This window comes from Pseudophryne corroboree, chromosome 3 (genome assembly GCF_028390025.1).
Source record: "Pseudophryne corroboree isolate aPseCor3 chromosome 3, aPseCor3.hap2, whole genome shotgun sequence".
NCBI classification, from domain to species: domain Eukaryota; kingdom Metazoa; phylum Chordata; class Amphibia; order Anura; family Myobatrachidae; genus Pseudophryne; species Pseudophryne corroboree.
The window spans coordinates 761,357,904-761,378,078 of record NC_086446.1 but is presented as its reverse complement, the minus strand read 5'-3'; the positions used below and the strand labels follow the sequence as shown (position 1 = coordinate 761,378,078).

General features: G+C 44.7%; 1 protein-coding gene across 5 annotated transcripts in view; it reads left to right on the top strand.

Moving 5' to 3' along the window:
* Positions 1 to 20,175, top strand: part of LOC135056795 (alpha-2-macroglobulin-like) — a 325,812-nt gene that overhangs the window by 192,174 nt on the left and 113,463 nt on the right. For all 5 annotated transcript variants that reach the window (XM_063962392.1, XM_063962390.1, XM_063962389.1 and 2 more), the window contains exons 23-25: positions 5,454 to 5,537; positions 12,234 to 12,410; positions 13,257 to 13,338. In XM_063962392.1, the coding sequence (XP_063818462.1) occupies positions 5,454 to 5,537; positions 12,234 to 12,410; positions 13,257 to 13,338 (343 nt within the window). The remainder of the gene's footprint in view (positions 1 to 5,453; positions 5,538 to 12,233; positions 12,411 to 13,256; positions 13,339 to 20,175) is intronic.

The window sequence follows — 20,175 nt, the reverse complement described above, 5'->3', positions numbered from 1 at the left end:
ACACATTTTGTGTGAGTTCCGGGTACGCTTGTGTTAAACTCCTGTTCTCTGCTTCATGCCTGTCCATTTGAAGGCTGTGAAAGTTACCATATAAAAGAAACCTTCATGAGCACATCACCACCTATTTTTTGTGTGAGTGGGGTACGCAAGATATTATCAAACTCACTACCAGTCACGAAAAACTTTATTGAATATTGTGTTTATTCATTGTATTTGGTTTTGGTCTGTAAACAATATCGCACATTGCATGTTATTATTATTTTTTTCCGGCATGTACGAGTAACTGAAACCTAATGTGATTGGATGATACTACGAATCTCTCCTACTGAACCAACCAGACCTCATACCCTCTTTGACTCCAAATAGGAACGTATTGTATATATTACATCTACTTTATTAAGCGCCCAGGACACAGTTTAGTGTGCCTTTTTTGTATGTACTCAGTGAACACATTCATTAGGTTCTATGCCTTTGATACTTTTGCCTCCTAGGATGCTTCCTTTGGATGCCGGGTTCTCATACCCGCTATGGCGCTTCCCCTCCCTTGAGGAACTGCTTTAGGACATCCCCAATGTATTCCCAGTGAAACACAGTGTACCCTGCTGCAGAAAAGGAGAGTTATGGTAGACTTACAATTGTTAACTCTCTTTCTACGAGGTGCACTGGGTTACACGGAGCCCATCCTGATGCACCTAGCTTCTATGGGTTTGTATGGCATTAGCCGCTGGTCCCTTCTACTATCGTGAGAATGTGGTTCTATGTGACTAACATCTGCCTTCTCTCTTACCTGTCCCTACATTGGACTGGTTAACTAAACTGAGCTCACAGTGCCTGGAAGCAGGGTTATAGAGGAGGCCCCAATGCATCCTGGGACAGCCTAAAGCTCTATCCTGTTGGTGCCTCTGGATCAAGATCCACTTTACACCCTGATGTATTCCCTGTGGAACCCAGTGTACCTCGCAGAAAGTGAGTTAACAATGGTAAGTCTACCATAACTCTTCTTTTTAGACACCAAAACCTTGTTGATAGTACGTGCACCTAGAACTAGCTTTTACATATAAACCAATGGAGCTCTTACAGGAAGTACCTACCAAGACCCTCACATTATAGGGAGTACGTACTAAATGTGAGTGCCTAATGGGAGTACCTAGAAGAACATGAAACCAAAAGTGAGAAAAAGAGACTGACTTTTTATCACAAAGAAAGAAAATCCCTTTTTGGAGCACTGTCACAACTGAGGGTTTTGGCTGACAGGAGAAAGCCTCAGTTGTAGGGGCTGAGAGGAACTTAAACCGGGGAGGTTTAATCAGACCCCTGGACATGTAAGTGTTAAAAGGAAACCCGAAGGTGTGACCATGACAACCAGGTAAAAGTCAAAATAAAAGTTTATTAACAGACTCCGTGTAAACAAACAGCATTCAAGGTAAATAATGGCAAAAATAATATGATTCCTGGAGCACTCTGACCATGAAATGGTTACACAGGACACTGGTAGGTAAGAACAGCTGTTACAGTCCTTAGATGGAATAACCTTACCAGGCCTGGCTGTAGTAGTGAAGATATCCAAGGAACATGCCAGTAGATGGAACAGATGAAGCTGGTAACTTGAATCAGCTGTTGTAATTGCTGGATGGAACCAGCCAGGTGGTAAGACACGGAGTGGATGCGGAATGGAATCAGTCAGATGATAAATTCACTGAATGAATACTGGGTGGAACCAGCCAGGTGATGAAACACGGAGTGAATATAGTAATATGCTAGGGAGCGTGGAAACAGAGGAATTGAAGGATGATTACCGGTGGTAGTGGATACTGCTGGAAGCAGATGAAATAGCTGGAAGCTGGAAACTGGATCAGCCACGGAGGACTGCAGAGTCAGGCTGCACCGCAGGATGGTAGGCAGGTGCGGGTCTCTTAGTGGATGCTGGAGACAGGAGCTGGAACCTGGAAACACAACCACAGGAGAGAGGCTGGAACAGGGTATGACAAACAAAGCACTGACCATTTGCTGGCCCAGGCACAGGATACTTATACCTGCAGCAATGCAGGTATTGGCTGGGCAATTATGCAGATTTCCAGGCAGTGGATTGGAGGAACTGAAGCATGTGATTGAATCCAACATGGCTGCGCCCATGTTAGAACTTGGAGGGAAAACTGGTTTAGGAAACCATATGGAAACATAACTGCAATGGCGGCGCCGGCCGCAGAGGACAGGAGACGCCAGACTGAGAAATGTATGCTGATACTCGTGGATGACAACGGAAGCCGCGGCAGGCATGGAACACCACACTGACAACCTGCACCTATAACACAGGAGCGGTGGCGGAGGCCGCGGTGAACGGGAGACGCCATGCAGGATTCAAACATGGCGCCGCTGTGACAGCATCTCAGCGTGACAGGAGGGATGTGCAGTATGTGGATACAGATGAGATCCGGCCTTGGAACGCTGAGCGAGCCTCAGGAGACATCTGAAAGGCAGGTAATGGCGTCCAGATACCCGGATCGTGACAAGTACTCTTTTTTAAAATTGATTGAAAATATGTGGCTATTAATTTATTAAAACTTAACTTCTATTTTTCTTATCTTAAAATTTTTTATATATGGCACAGAACAATCATTTGGTGTGCTCGGAAAAATACACATATTTATACATATAAAATATAGATATTTATATAAGAATAATTATCTGTGGTAATAATGTATGCATAACAATCTCATATGAAACAAGCGGCTTCACGGTCCTTACTGTAAAGTAATAAAGATTAAATCAGGGCAAATATTTCACCTCTGATTGGCCTAATTTTCACACTTAATTTATTTTGGTTGTTCGCAATTTTTTTCACAAGCACATTTTTCAATTATAAACCTTCCTAGAACATGGCACTACACTTCTCTATATTACATTGTTTACTTCTTCTTCACACATCTATACCACATATTTCACTTTAATATATCTATCATATACATAACACCTTATAACAACTACACTAATTTTTCGCTTCCCCTCCCCCCCTTCCCATCTTATTTTCCATTTTATTTTTTATTCTTTTTACAGTGGGGCAAAAAAGTATTTGGACAGCCACCGATTGTGCAAGTTGACCCACTTAAAAAGATGAGAGAGGTCTGTAATTTCCATCATAGGTACACTTCAACTGTGAGAGACAGAATCTGAAGAAAAAAAAACAGGAAATCACATTATATGATTTTTAAACAATTTACTTGTATATTCTTGTGGAAAATAAATATTTGGACACCTACCAAGCAGCAAGATTTCTGGCTCTCACAGACCTGTTACTTCTTCTTTAAGAAGCTCTTCTATCCTCCACTCGTTACCTGTATTAATGGCACCTGTTTGAACTGGTTGTCTGTATAAAAGACACCTGTCCACACCCTCAAACAGTTAGACTGCTACCTCTCCACCATGGCCAAGACCAGAGAGCTGTCTAAGGACACCAGGGACAAAATTGTAGAGCTGCACAAGGCTGGGATGAGCTACTCGACAATAGGCAAGCAGATTGGTGAGAAGAGATCAACTGTTGGCGCAATTATTAAAAAATGGAAGAAATACAAGATCACTGACAATCTCCCTCGACCTGGGGCTCCATGCAAGATCTCACCTTGTGGGGTATCAATGATCTTGAGAACAGTGAGGAATAAGCCCAGAACTACACGGGGGGACCTGGTCAATGACCTCAAGAGAGCTGGGACCACAGTCACAAAGGTTACCATTAGTAACACACTACATTGTCATGGATTGAAATCCTGCAGCACCCAAAAGGTCCCCCTGCTTAAGCCAACACATGTCCAGGCCCATCTAAAGTTTGCCAGTGATCATCTGGATGATCCAGAGGAGGATTGGGAGAATGTAATGTGGTCAGATGAGAGCAAAATCAAACTTTTTGGTATAAACTCCACTCGCCGTGTTTGAATGAGAAGAATGAGGAATGGCATCCCAAGAACACCATACCCACTGTGAAGCATGGGGGTGGAAACATCATGTTTTGGGGCTGCTTTTCTGCAAAGGGGACAGGATGACTGATCCGTATTAAGGAGAGGATGAATGGGGCCATGTATCGTGAGATTTTGGGCAAAAACCTCCTTCCCTCAGTAAGAGCATTGAAGATGGAACGTGGCTGGGTATTCCAGCATGACAATGACCCCAAACACACCTCCCGGGCAACTAAGGAGTGGCTCCGTAAGAAGCATTTCAAGGTCCTGGAGTGGCCTAGCCAGTCTCCAGACCTCAACCCAATAGAAAATCTGTGGAGGAAGTTGAAAGTCCGTGTTGCCCGGTGACAGCCCCAAAACATTACAGATCTAGAGAAGATCTGCATGGAAGAGTGGGCCAAAATACCTGCTACAGTGTGTGTAAACCTGGTCAAGAACTACAGAAAACGTTTGACCTCTGTAATTGCCAACCGAGGTTATATTACAAAGTATTGAGTTAAACATTTTGATTGTCCAAATATTTATTTTCCGCAAGAATATACAAATAAATTGTTTAAAATTCATACAATGTGATTTCCTAGTTTTTTTTTTTTCAGATTCTGTCTCTCACAGTTGAAGTGTACCTATGATGGAAATTACAGACCTCTCTCATCTTTTTAAGTGGGTCAACTTGCACAATCGGTGGCTATCCAAACACTTTTTTGCCCCACTGTATAAATATCTATATTTTATATGTATAAATATGTGTATTCTTTATGAGCACACCAAATGATTGTTCTATGCCATATATTACATTTTTTAAGATAAGAAAAATAAAAGTTAAGTTTTAATAAATTAAGTCACAAGAGTGCTCCAAAAAGGGATTTTCTTTCTTTGTGATCAAAAGTCAGTGTCTTTTTCTCACTTTTGGTTTCATGTTCTTCTAAGTACTTGTATGTATCCTGTGGAGCACCTCTAGCACCATAGAATTCAATCACTTTAGACATAATATTAATTAAAATGCTGGATGTATAATTGATCATCATTTATTAATTTTTCTTGTGCGGGATAACTACTACTTTTTTTTCATATATTGGGAGTACCTATCAAGTTCTTCACATTATTTGTATTACCTGCCAAGTTCCTCGTATAATTGGGAGTATTTACCTAGTTTCTCATATTGTTGGGAGTACCTACCAAGTTCCTCACATTATTTGGAGTATCTAATAAGTTCCTCACATTATAAAGAGTACCTACCAAGTTTCTCACATTATTAAGAGCACTTACCAGGTTCCCCACATTATTGGCATTGTTGGGATTACTTCCCAAGTTCTTCACATTATTTGGAGTGTCTAACAAGTTCCTCACATAATAGGGAGTACTTACATAGTTCCTCACATTATTGAGAGCACTTACCAAGTTCCTCACATTATTGAGAGTATTTATAAAGTCCCTCATATTATTGAGGGGACCTTCTACATTCCTCACATTATTGGGAGTACTTACCAAGTGTTTTTTTCCCCTCAGACAAAAGTGTTGTAATTCCAATCAGCGTCTTCACTCCTGAGAACACTTTGAAAGATTCAGCAAAGGCGTCTGTTACTGTATTTGGTAAGTGCAATGACCCTTTGATTTTATAAGCAGCAGATTTAATGTGTCATGGTGGTCATCATTTCTGTACATGCTACGGTGCAGTCAGTCAGGGAGTTCCTGATGCTGCTTCAAGAATTTAAGTTTTCTGATAATGAAGGATTAAAGGCAGTTTCTCTTCAAATTTGACTTATTAAAATAATCGTGCAGGTTACGACACCTTACTAGAATAACTCTTTATACCTGAAATAGGAGTTTCTCTGCCTGAAACATTTCACTCTCCACCATTCTCCTCCATCCCACCCTTCCCCAGGCCCTGACACACACAATTGCTGCAACTTGGCAGATGTATGTGAATACACTGTTTCTGCAAGCTCTATAAATGGACTGCAGTGCACTGATAGAGGGGTATCCTATTAGGGGTGATGTCTTGGCTGCAATAAACTTTGCGGACCTTATGCCCAATTTTGGATTACTGCGGCTATGCGGTATCCAATAAAAGAAAAATTGGGAAGGGTTTTTGTTTGCAGCCAAAATCATGTGGGGCGAGAAAAAAAAAGGTTGAATACTTACTTCTGTGTTCTGGCTGGTCCGGTGGTCTCCGCAGCTCCCAGTAATCTCCCCTCCATCTGTCCACTGTGGAGGAGGATGCTGGGAGATTTAGTTCTCCCTGCTGCTGACTCCGGACAGACACGGGGGTCATACACACACAGACGCATGGGGTATCACACACACACACACACACACACACACACACACACACACACTGGGGGTAACACATCTGACAGGGGGTCACAGGGGTCTCATACACACTCACACATAGTTACACTGTTGTGGAAGACCAGCCTGTCGGGATCCGGAGGAGGTCCAGAACAAGTCCTGATTATTTTTCATACTTGGGACGTTGGTGATTCATTTTCTATGTCAAAAATCATCTGTTAGTGAATGTGGGATTTAGACCCTGAAACACAAAATTGGTCAAAAATCGACCCAAAACCGTTTAGTAAATATTAGAGATGTGCAGCGGGCATTTTTCGTGTTTTGTGTTTTGGATTTGGATTCGGGTCCGCGGTCGTGTTTTGGATTCGGACGCATTTTGGCAAAACCACCCTTTCGGGTTTTGGATTCGGATGCGTTTTGGATTCGGGTGTTTTTTTAAAAAAAACTCAAAAACAGCTAAAATAATAGAATTTAGGGGTAATTTTGATCCTATAGTATTATTAAGCTCAATAACCATAATTTCCCCTCATTTCCAGTCTATTCTGAACACCTCACACCTCACAATATTATTTTTAGTCCTAAAATTTGCACCAAGGTCGCTGGATGACTAAGCTAAGTGACCCAAGTGGGCGGCACAAACACCTGGCCCATCTAGAAGTGGCACTGCAGTGTCAGACAGGATGGCACTTAAAAAAATAGTCCCCAAACAGCACATGATTCAAAGATAAATAAAAAAAGAGGTGCAAGATGGAATTGTCCTTGGGCCCTCCCACCCACCCTTATGTTGTATAAACAGGACATGCACACTTTAACAAACCAATCATTTCAGCGACAGGGTCTGCCACACGACTGTGGCTGAAATGACTGGTTGGTTTGGGCCCCCACCAAAAAAGAAGCAATCTCTCCTTGCACAAACTGGCTCTACAGAGGCAAGATGTCCACCTCATCCTCATCCTCCGATTCCTCACCCCTTTCACTGTGTACATCCTCCTCCTCACAGAGTATTAATTTGTCCCCACTGGAATCCACCATCACAGGTCCCTGTGTACTTTCTGGAGGCAACTGCTGGTAAATGTCTCCACGGAGGAAATTATAATTAATTTTGATGAACATCATCTTCTCCACATTTAGTGGAAGTAACCTCCTACGCCGATTGCTGACAAGGTGACCGGCTGCACTAAACACTCTTTCGGAGTACACACTGGAGGGGGGGCAAATTAGGTAAAATAAAGTCAGTTTGCGCAAGTGCCTCCAAATTGCCTCTTTTTCCTGCCAGCATATGTACGGACTGTCTGACATGCCTACTTGGATGCTGTCACTCATATAATCCCCAACCATTCTTTCAATGGTGACAGAATCATATGCAGTGACAGTAGACGACATGTCAGTAATCGCTGGCAGGTCCTTCAGTCCGGACCAGATGTCAGCACTTGCTCCTGACTGCCCTGCATCACCGCCAGCGGGTGGTTTTGGAAATGTTATCCTTTTCCTGGCAGCTCCAGTGGTGGTAGAAAATGAAGGAGGAGCTGTTGGCGGGTCACGTTCCGTTTGACTTGACAATTGTCTCACCAGCAGGTCTTTGAACATCTGCAGACTTGTGTCAGCCAGAAAGAGAGATAAAACGTAGGCTTTAAACCTAGGATCGAGCACGGTGGCCAAAATGTAGTGCTCTGATTTCAACAGATTGACCACCCGTGAATCCTGGTTTAGCGAATGAAGGGCTCCATCCACAAGTCCCACATGCCTAGTGGAATCGCTCCATTTTAGCTCCTCCTTCAATCTCTCCAGCTGCTTCTGCAAAAGCCTGATGAGGGGAATGACCTGACTTAGGCTGGCAGTGTCTGAACTGACTTCACGTGTGGCAAATTCAAAGGGTTGGAGAACCTTGCACAACATGGAAATCATTCTCCACTGTGCTTGAGTCAGGTGCATTCCCCCTCCTTTGCCTATATCGTAGGCAGATGTATAGGCTTGAATGGCCTTTTGCTGCTCCTCCATCCTCTGAAGCATATAGAGGGTTGAATTCCACCTCGTTACCACCTCTTGCATCAGCTGATGGCAGGGCATGTTCAGGAGTGTTTGCTGGCGCTCCAGTCTTCGGCATGCGGTGGCTGAATGCCGAAAGTGGCCCGCAATTTTTCGGGCCACCGACAGCATCTCCTGCACTCCCATGTCATTTTAAAAAAAATTATGCACCACCAAATTAATTGTATGTGCAAAACATGGGACGTGCTGGAATTTGCCCACATGTAATGCACGCACAATATTGGTGGCGTCCGATATCACAAATCCCAAGGAGAGTCCAATTGGAGTAAGCCAATCTGCGATGATATTCCTCAGTTTCCGTAAGAGGTTGTCAGCTGTGTGCCTCTTATAGAAAGCGGTGATACAAAGCATAGCCTGCCTAGGAAAGAGTTGGCGTTTGCGAGATGCTGCTACTGGTGCCGCCGCTGTTGTTGCTGTGGGAGGCAATACATCTACCCAGTGAGCTGTCACAGTCATATAGTCCTGAGTCTGCCCTGCTCCACTTGTCCACATGTCCGTGGTTAAGTGGACAGTGGGTACAACTGCATTTTTTAGGACACTGAGGACACTTTTTCTGACGTCTGTGTACATTCTCGGTATCGCTTGCCTAGAGAAGTGGAACCTAGATGGAATTTGGTACCGGGGACACAGTACCTCAAGCACTTCTCTAAGTCCCTGTGAACTAACGGTGGATACCGGACGCACGTCTAACACCAACATAGTTGTTAAGGCCTGAGTTATCCGCGTTGCAACAGGATGACTGCTGTGATATTTCATCTTCCTCGCAAAGGACTGTTGGACAGTCAATTGCTTACTGAAAGTAGTACAAGTGCTCTTCCGACTTCCCCTCTGGGATGACGATCGACTCCCAGCAGCAACAATAGCAGCGCTAGCCGCAACAGCAGCAGCAGGCGTTACACGCAAGGATGCATCGGAGGAATCCCAGGCAGGAGAGGACTCGTCAGACTTGCCAGTGACATGGCCTGCAGGACTATTGGTGTTCCTGTCTAAGGAGGAAATTGACATTGAGGGAGTTGGTGGTGTGGTTTGCAGGAGCTTGAGTACAAGAGGAAGAAGGTATTAAGTTGTCAGTGCACTGCTTCCGCTGTTACCCAAAGTTTTTGAACTTGTCAATGACTTCTGATGAATGCGATCCAGGTGACGTATAAGGGAGGATGTTCCTAGGTGGTTAACATCCTTACCCCTACTTATTACAGCTTGACAAAAGCAACACACGGCTTGACACCTGTTGTCCGCATTTCTTTTGAAATAATTCCACACCGAAGAGGTAAATTCCACACCTCCTCGTAAACTTCCTCTTCAGCGCCAGCAACACCCATACCCTCATCCCGCTGTACTTCAACAGTGACATCTTCAATTTGCATATCAGGAACTGGACTGTGGGTGCTCCTTCCAGCACTTGCAGGGGGCATGCAAATGGTGGAAGGAGCCACCTCTTCCCATCCAGTGTTGGGAAGGTCAGGCATCGCAACCGATACAATTGGAGTCTCCTTGGGGATTTGTGCTTTAGAACGCACAGTTCTTTGCTGTGCTTTTGCCAGATTAAGTCTTTTCATTTTTCTAGCGGGAGGATGAGTGCTTCCATCGTCATGTGAAGCTGAACCACTAGTCATGAGGAACACAGGAGAGGACCTTAGCCGTTCCTTGCCACTCCGTGTCGTAAATGGCATATTGGCAAGTTTACGCTTCTCCTCAGACGATTTTAATTTAGATTTTTGGGTCATTTTACTGAACTTTTGCTTTTTGGATTTTACATGCTCTCTACTATGACATTGCGCATTGGCCTTGACAGACGACGTTGATGGCATTTCATCATCTCTGCCATGACTAGTGGGAGCAGCTTCAGCACTAGGTGGAAGTTGATCTTGATCTTTCCCTATTTTACCCTCCAAATTTTTTTAATCCATTTTTTTCATGTGTGGAATTATATGCCAGTAATATATCTGGAATTAGACGACAGTAATGTCTGGAATTAGATACCACTAGATAGATACCCGATACCACTGTGACTGGAATGATGATGACCTATGCACAGTGACAGGACACTACCACAGCACACTACAGCAGCAAGATGCAGCACAAGACACTGTACTAGTATTAGTAATGTAGTATTACTGAGCACCACAAGACAATGAGCAGTGATACTGAGCACTGATGATACTACTGAGAACTGACACTGAGCAGCACGATTAGCACAAGACACTGTACTAGTATTAGTAATGTAGTATTACTGAGCACCACAAGACAATGAGCAGTGATAATGAGCACTGATGATACTACTGAGCACTGATACTGAGCACTGATGATACTACTGAGCACTGACACTGAGCAGCACGATGCAGCACAAGACACTGTACTAGTATTAGTAATGTAGTATTACTGAGCACCATAAGACAATGGCCCTCATTCCGAGTTGTTCGCTCGTTAGCTGCTTTTAGCAGCATTGCACATGCTAGGCCGCCGCCCTCTGGGAGTGTATCTTAGCTTAGCAGAATAGCGAACGAAAGATTTGCAGAATAGCGAATAGAAAATTCTTAGCAGTTTCTGAGTAGCTCCGGACTTACTCACAAATAGCGTTCAGCTCAGGCCGTTTCGTTCCTGATTTGACGTCACACACGCCCAGCGTTCGGCCAGCCACTCCCCCGTTTCTCCAGTCACTCCCGCATTTTTCCCTGACACGCCTGCGTTTTTCCGCACACTCCCAGAAAACGTCCAGTTTGCGCCCAGAAACACCCACTTCCTGTCAATCACACTCCGATCACTTCAACGATGAAAATTCTTCATTCGGACGTGAGTAAATCTACTAAGTTTTGTGCTAAAATACTTAGCGCATGCGCACTGCGTACCATGTGCATGCGCATTTTTGCCTTAATCGCTCCGTTGCGAAAATCGGCAACGAGCGAACAACTCGGAATGAGCCCCAATGAGCAGTGATACTGAGCACTGATGATACGGAGCACTGATGATACTACTGAGAACTGACACTGAGCAGCACGATTAGTACAAGACACTGTACTAGTATTAGTAATGTAGTATTACTGAGCAGCAGAAGACAATGAGCAGGGATACTGAGCACTGATGATACTGAGCACTGATACTGAGCACTGATGATACTACTGAGAACTGACACTGAGCAGCACAAGACACTGTACTAGTATTAGTAATGTAGTATTACTGAGCACCACAAGACAATGAGCAGTGATAATGAGCACTGATGATACTGAGCACTGATACTGAGCACTGGTGATACGACTGAGAACTGACACTGAGCAGCACGATTAGCCAAGACACTGTACTGGTATTACTAATGTAGTATTACTGAGCACCACAAGACAATGAGCAGTGATACTGAGCACTGATGATACTACTGAGCACTGATACTGTGCAGCATGATTAGCACAAGACACCGTATTAGTATTAGTAATGTAGTATTACTGAGCACCACAAGACAATGAGCAGTGATACTGAGCACTGATGATACTGAGCACTGATACTGAGCACTGCTGATACTACTGAGAACTGACACTGAGCAGCACGATTATCACAAGACACTGTACTGGTATTACTAATGTAGTATTACTGAGCACCACAAGACGATGAGCAGTGATACTGAGCCACGTCCTCTCTGTACCCTCTACAATGCCCGAGTGAAAATGGCGGCGACGCGGTGCTCTTTATATGGAATCCGAATCTCGCGAGAATCTGACAGCGGGATGATGACGTTTTGCCTCGTTCGGGTTTTCCGAGTCAGGCGGGAACAACTGAGCCTGGCTCGGACCCGTGTTTGACACGTGGAGTACGGGGGGGTTCGGTTCTCGGCAAACCGAACCTGCTCATCTCTAGTAAATATACCACTTGATCTTTCTTGCCTTCTGTATAATCTTGCTATGTTCCTATGTAATAGTAAACACTTTGTAATAGTGACAACTTTTTATGGTGACATGTTTGTAGGAGATATATTTGGCCGTGCTTTGAGCAATCCGGAGTCTGTGAACAGAGAGCCCACTGGGTGCGGGGAGCAGACCATCGCTAGCCTGATGCCCATACCAATTGCTGTGGATTATTTGAACAAAACCGGACGTCTGACGGAGGAGATAAAAAAGCGAGCTACGGAAAATATGGCAATTGGTAATACTGAAGCTGCTGTAGACCCACCGTACAGAAACTGATTATTTTACCATTATTCACTGGGGTGATCTTTTACCTGGCTAGGTCTGCAACAGAAAAGTAAAATGCTTTGATTATGGCTTTAGAACTACTATGAGGGATCTAGAATAGGAAAGTGCTCTGTAATGTCATGGCATCTCTGATATAATATTGTGGAGTCCGGGTGAGGGATAAGCCTGGGAGGCAGTTGCTTTGGGTTGAACATGGCTTATATTGGTATCAGACGAGTAATTGCTGTAAGTTAGTTTTTAGATTCCAAACAGAATATGTTACATGGTAAGACTCCGAATTGTGTGCTACCAATGAGAACCTGCTTTTCCATACTTCTCATTACAGAAAAACAACAACTTACTAAAATATGAAATTGTAGTAACCCTATAATAACTTCAGAATTGTAGTAAATCCAGTAGGATGCTCCATGGGCGTTACTTAGATTGAAGCTAGGAAACTATAGTTTACAGTAATAGTTGAACGTATCAGATGTTCTTGTTGGAAATCCAGCTAGAGTAAACTTTACACCAGTGCTCTGATATATATGAGATCTGGGGTCAGGGGATTAGTGCAGACAGGTGACCCAGAACAAAACTGCACTGGAAGGACACTATGAGGCCATTGTATGAGACATGCATGATTCAAAATGTTATTCTACCTTTCTACAATTTCAAATAATACAGATGGTAATAAAAGGTAGATGCTGCAATAAAGGCCGTCCTGAATACAGCCCAGTAGTCCTAGTCTAGTGTTCTGTACCTTGAAGTGGTGCAGGTACTGTAACATGTAGTGTAACACCATCTTTTCCTCTCCTAGGCTACAGGAGAATTCTACCTTTCAGAAAATCCGATGGAAGCTTCAGCGCTTTTGCAGGAGGAGGATCCGGGGGGAGTTCATGGTAAGTTAGACAGACGAAAGACAAGCACTGCATTATGTACGGAGGGGCTGACACTGGCTAATCCATAATATACAGCCACTGCATTATGTATGGAGGGGCTGACACTGGCTAATCCATAATATACAGCCACTGCATTATGTATGGAGGAGCTGACACTGGCTAATCCATAATGTACAGCCACTGCTTTATGTATGGAGGGGCTGACACTGGCTAATCCATAATATACAGCCACTGCATTATGTATGGAGGCGCTGACACTGGCTAATCAATAATATACAGCCACTGCATTATGTATGGAGGGGCTGACACTGGCTAATCCATAATATACAGCCACTGCATTATGTATGGAGGCGCTGACACTGGCTAATCAATAATGTACAGCCACTGCATTATGTATGGAGGCGCTGACACTGGCTAATCCATAATGTACAGCCACTGCTTTATGTATGGAGGGGCTGACACTGGCTAATCCATAATATACAGCCACTGCATTATGTATGGAGGCGCTGACACTGGCTAATCAATAATATACAGCCACTGCATTATGTATGGAGGGGCTGACACTGGCTAATCCATAATATACAGCCACTGCATTATGTATGGAGGCGCTGACACTGGCTAATCAATAATATACAGCCACTGCATTATGTATGGAGGAGCTGACACTGGCTAATCAATAATGTACAGCCACTGCATTATGTATGGAGGGGCTGACACTGGCTAATCCATAATATACAGCCACTGCATTATGTATGGAGGAGCTGACACTGGCTAATCAATAATGTACAGCCACTGCATTATGTATGGAGGGGCTGACACTGGCTAATCCATAATATACAGCCACTGCATTATGTATGGAGGCGCTGACACTGGCTAATCAATAATATACAGCCACTGCATTATGTATGGAGGGGCTGACACTGGATAATCCATAATATACAGCCACTGCATTATGTATGGAGGCGCTGACACTGGCTAATCCATAACATACAGTCACTGCATTACGCAGAGCCGGCCCTAACCAATATGATGCCCTAGGCAAGATTTTGGCTGGTGCCCCCTAGCACCACCGCTGGTTCCACCTCTGACCTTGCACCTCTTTCCCAGCACCATCACCCCTCACCCATAGCAGTCCTTAGTTTAGTGTTTGTACCCCCTATATTTTAAATAGGAACAGTTTGCACATTTGGTGCACAGCCCAAAAATGGGTGTGTTTTTGCTGGCAAGGGGCATGGCCACACAATAGTAACCACAATTCCAATTACGCCACACAGTACTGCAACTTTATTCACATTTGATCATGCGATAGTGTCCATAATTCATATTACATCCCACAGTAGTATCACTTTACCTTATAAACGTTACTCCTCACAGTTTAGCCCATTATTCACATTACATCACACTGAATTACTCATTATTCACATTACACCACACCCTATCGCTCTTTATTCACATTAGACGACACAGTAGTGCCATTTCTATATGCAACGCCACATAGTAGAGCACCTTATACACATATTGCCACACATTAGTAATGCATTTATACATATAATTCCACACAGTAATGCCCCTTACACATATGAGATACATTATTAATGTCCTTATAAACCTAATGCCACTTACACATTATGACAACCTTTATTAATGCACTTTTACACATAATGTCCCTTACACATATGCCGCACATTATTAATGCCCTTATACACATAATGACACACATAGTGCCCCCTACACATTTGCTGCACATTAATAGTGTCCCTATACACATAAAGACACACATACAGTAGTACCCTTTTACACATATGCTGCACATTATTAATGCCCTTATACACATAATGACACACATAGTGTCCCTTACACATATTCCGAACACTACTGCTCAACCAACCCACTCACATGCACACAGCAATCACACTGCCACTAACACTGTGACCTCTGCCTCTGCTTGGATACAGATGTGTCCTCATAAATCTTGCCTCAATGCTAACGACTGGCACCTTTTTTTTAATGAAAATGTATCTTATTTGCATTGCTATTTGGCTAGGATGCACAAGCAGCTTCTACTGATTAAAATGATATGCAGCATGCCTATATACTGTGTGAGACTGTGGCTGTATCTGCATATGAAATGCTGCACACAGAATATAGGCATGCTGCATATCATTTTAATCAGCAGAAGCTGCTGATGCCCCTAGGCATATGAAATGCCCTAGGCAATTGCCTAGTTTGCCTATATCTGTGGCCGGCTCTGGATTACGTATGGAGGGGGTGACACTGGCTAAATCACAATGTACAGCCACTGCATTATGTATGGAGGGGCTGACACTGGCTAATCCATAATGTACAGCCACTGCATTATGTATGGAGGCGCTGACACTGGCTAATCCATAATATACAGCAACTGCATTATGTATGGAGTGGCTGACACTGCCTAATCCATAGTTTACAGCCACTACATTATGTATAGAGGGGCTGACACTGGCTAATCCATAATGTACAGCCACTGCATTATGTATGGGGGGCTGACACTGGCTAATCCATAATGTACAGCTACTGCATTATGTATGGGGGCTGGCACTGGCTAATCAATGTACAGACATAGAGAAGGAGGGATGGCCATTGGTAGGTTATCCATCGATGGTACCATTGATAGATAACCTCAATGGTGTAAAACTATCTGTAAAGGAACCATTGATTGTTTTACCAATCAATGGTCACCCCTGCATTACAGTTAACTGTAATGCGGGCCAATCAGAGCCCAGGGATGTGGCTTCGTGGTTGTCAGGGGGTGGGGCTAAACACCATGCCCTCACACTATTAGGGAAAGAAAATAAAAAAAATTGGTAGCAGTAAACCATCAATGGTGGGAAACCATCTGGTTCTCCCCCATCGATGGTAAAAGTATTCGACATCGGTCATAGACAGATCATCGATGGACAATGGCCATCGCTAGAGAGAAGTAACATGGGATGGAAAGTAAAGATGGAAGATAGGTAAGGAATGAGTGCAGTTAAATAAAAGAGTAATGCACCTAAGACAGGCAGTAAGGAAGGTGATTAAGGTATGTTAGAAAAGAAGTAAGTACAGAAAGATACTCTATGGGCTATATTTACTAAGGTCCCGATTTTGACCGAGATGCCGTTTTTTCTTCAAAGTGTCATCTCGGTAATTTACTAAGCAAAAATCACGGCAGTGATGAGGGCATTCGTAATATTTTGGAAGTCCTCGGAAAAAATCACGAATCAATACATCATCGGTCAAATACGCCTGCAATTTGGTAGAAATCGGGAATTTACTAAAAAGTGCAAAACACAAACCCTGCCGACAATAGCCAAACACTGCCGTGATGAAATAGAAATCGTGAAAAAGTGCTAAAAAAAACCAGACCTGCTTTTTTATGCCGTGTTTGTATAGGCATGCACGGATCCATGAGATCCGTGCATGTTTTTCAGTGGGAAGGGGAGGGAAATGGTTTAATTTTTCAAAAAAAAATTGCGTGGGGTCCCCCCTCCTAAACCAAACCAGCCTCGGGCTCTTTGAGCCGGCCCTGGTTGCAAAAATATGGGAAAAAAATTGACAGGGGTTCCCCCATATTTAAACAACCAGCACCGGGCTCTACGCCTGGTCCTGGTTCCAAAAATACGGGGGACAAAAAGCGTAGGGGTCCCCCGTATTTTTGAAACCAGCACCGGGCTCCACTAGCTGGACAGATAATGCCACAGCCGGGGGTCACTTTTATACAGTGCCTTGCGGCCGTGGCATCAAATATCCAACTAGTCACCCCTGGCTGGGGTACCCTGGGGGAGTGGGGACCCCTTCAATCAAGGGGTCCCCCCCCCAGCCACCAAAGGGCCAGGGGTGAAGCCCGAGGCTGTCCCCCCCATCCAATGGGCTGCGGATGGGGGGCTGATAGCCTTTGTTGAAAGTTATGAATATTGTTTTTAGTAGCAGTACTACAAGTCCCAGCAAGCCTCCCCCGCAAGCTGGTACTTGGAGAACCACAAGTACCAGCATGCGGCGGAAAACCGGGCCCGCTGGTACCTGTAGTACTACCACACAAAAAATACCCCAATAAAGACATTACACACACACCTTGAAAGTATAACTTTAATGCATACATACCCACCACCATATACACATACTTACCTTATGTTCACACGAGGGTCGGTCCTCTTCTCCATGTAGAATCCATGGTGTACCTGTTGAAAAAATCCTACTCACCAAATCCAGTGTAGAGGGCTCCTCGGGTAATCCATTTGTAATCCACGTACTTGTAAAAATAAAAATACGGACTTTGTGGTCAGCGGTGAGGTTACTTTCGGTCAACCGCTGACCACAAAGTTCCCACCATTGGTTACAATGGAGCGCATAGGCGCTACATTGTAACACTGCCGTGTGCCGCCTGTCAGACAGTACAGAAGCACACAGCCGATCAGGAGGGTGCCACAACGTGGCGCTCCCTGATTGGCTGAAGAAACCCACTTAGACATCAGTCAGAGGGGGTTTCTGGCATTCGGGGAAAGGGGTCCCATGTGAAAACATGGGGCCCCTTTCAGTGCGAGGTCGGGTGTCCGTTTTTTTATTTTTACAAGTACGTGGATTACAAATGTATTACCCGAGGAGCCCTCTACACTGGATTTGGTGAGTAGGATTTTTTCAACAGGTACACCATGGATTCTACATGGAGAAGAGGACCGACCCTCGTGTGAACACAAGGTAAGTATGTGTATATGGTGGTGTGTATGTATGCATTAAAGTTATACTTTCAAGGTGTGTGTGTGTAATGTCTTTATTGGGGTATTTTTTTAGTAGTAGTACTACAGGTACCAGCGGGCCCGGTTTTCCGCCGCATGCTGGTACTTGTGGTTCTTCAAGTACCAGCTTGCGGGGGAGGCTTGCTGGGACTTGTAGTACCGCTACTAAAAACAATATTCATAACTTTCAACAAAGGCTATCAGCCCCCCATCCGCAGCCCATTGGATGGGGGGGACAGCCTCGGGCTTCACCCCTGGCCCTTGGGTGGCTGGGGGGGGACCCCTTGATTGAAGGGGTCCCCACTCCCCCAGGGTACCCCGGCCAGGGGTGACTAGTTGGATATTTGATGCCTCGGCCGCAAGGCACTGTATAACCCCCGGCTGTGGCATTATCTGTCCAGCTAGTGGAGCCCGGTGCTGGTTTCAAAAATACGGGGGACCCCTACGCTTTTTGTCCCCCGTATTTTTGGAACCAGGACCAGGCGCAGAGCCCGGTGCTGGTTGTTTAAATATGGGGGAACCCCTGTCAATTTTTTCCCCATATTTTTGCACCCAGGGCCGGCTCAAAGAGCCCGAGGCTGGTTTGGTTAGGAGGTGGGGCCCCACGCAATTTTTTTTTTTAAGTTTAAACATTTTTTTATTTTTTTTTACAAGGTGCACAATGAAGCCCTGCACGGATCTCTCAGATCCGGCAGAGATTCATTGTATTAAAGTCGGCAGTGTTTTACAAGTCACTCACGTAAAACACTGCCTAAAAAAACGAATTACATCGACATCGGAAAAACCGAAAATGCAGAATACGGCAGCTTAGTAAATTAGTCGTAATCAATTCAAAAAGTTGCATATTTACACTTTCGATGTCATTCGTGATTGAACTTTGACCTCAAACGGAAAATGACGAATGTTAGTAAATTTACCCCTATGTGAGAGATTAGAAAAGACAAGCATGACATGTGAGAGATTTATTGATTGCAAAATACGTGCTACAGGCATTCTGTGACCCTGTTTTTAAAAATGAGTGGGTCCTGCAGGATGTGCTGTGCAGCCAGTAACCAGTCTCAGCGTCTCACAGCCAGCAGCTGTCTCATCCAATCGCCGCCTTACACCTATGTCCTCCCCTCTCTACCCACCAGCGCACACTGCACCACTCTACAATTTATATCAGGTGTGACTATGGGTTCCGGTATGAATGGTCGACCATGTTATGGTCGACAGTCATTAGGTCGACCACTATTGGTCGACATTGACATGGTCGACATGGACATATGGTCGACACATGAAAATGGTCGACACATGAAAGGTCGACAGATGAAAAGGTCGACATGAGTTTTTTAACTTTTTTGGTGTCGTTTTTTGCGTAAAGTGACTGGGAACCCCAATTAGTGTACCGCGTCCCCTCGCATGGCTCGCTTCGCTCGCCATGCTTCGGGCATGGTGCCTTCGCTACGCTACCGCTTCGCTCGGCACACTTTACCGTTCCAATCGTAGTCCATGTGGATCGTAAAGTATGGAAAAGTTCCCCAAAAGAAAAAAAAGTTAAAAAACTCATGTCGACCTTTTTATGTGTCGACCTTTCACGTGTTGACCATTTTCAAGTGTCGACCATGTGACCATGTCAATGTCGACCAATAGTGGTCGACCTAATGACTGTCGACCATAACATGGTCGACCATGTGAACGGATACCGTGACTACGTGCATATCAGGGTGAGCTTGTTGGTGTGACCCGGGCTGCGGCATAGGCAGGGGGAGAGCTTATTGGTGTGACCCCGGTTGCAGCATAGGCAGGGGGAGAGCTTGTTGGTGTGACCCGGGCTGCGGCATAGGCAGGGGGAGAGCTTGTTGGTGTGACCCGGGCTGTGGCATAGGCAGGGGGAGAGCTTATTGGTGTGACCCGGGCTGCAGCATAGGCAGGGGGAGAGCTTGTTGGTGTGACCCGGGCTGCGGCATAGGCAGGGAGAGAGCTTGTTGTTGTGACCCGGGCTGCGGCATAGGCAGGGGGAGAGCTTGTTAGTATGACCCAGGCTGCGGCATAGGCAGGGGGAGAGCTTGTTGGTGTGACCCAGGCTGCAGCATAGGCAGGA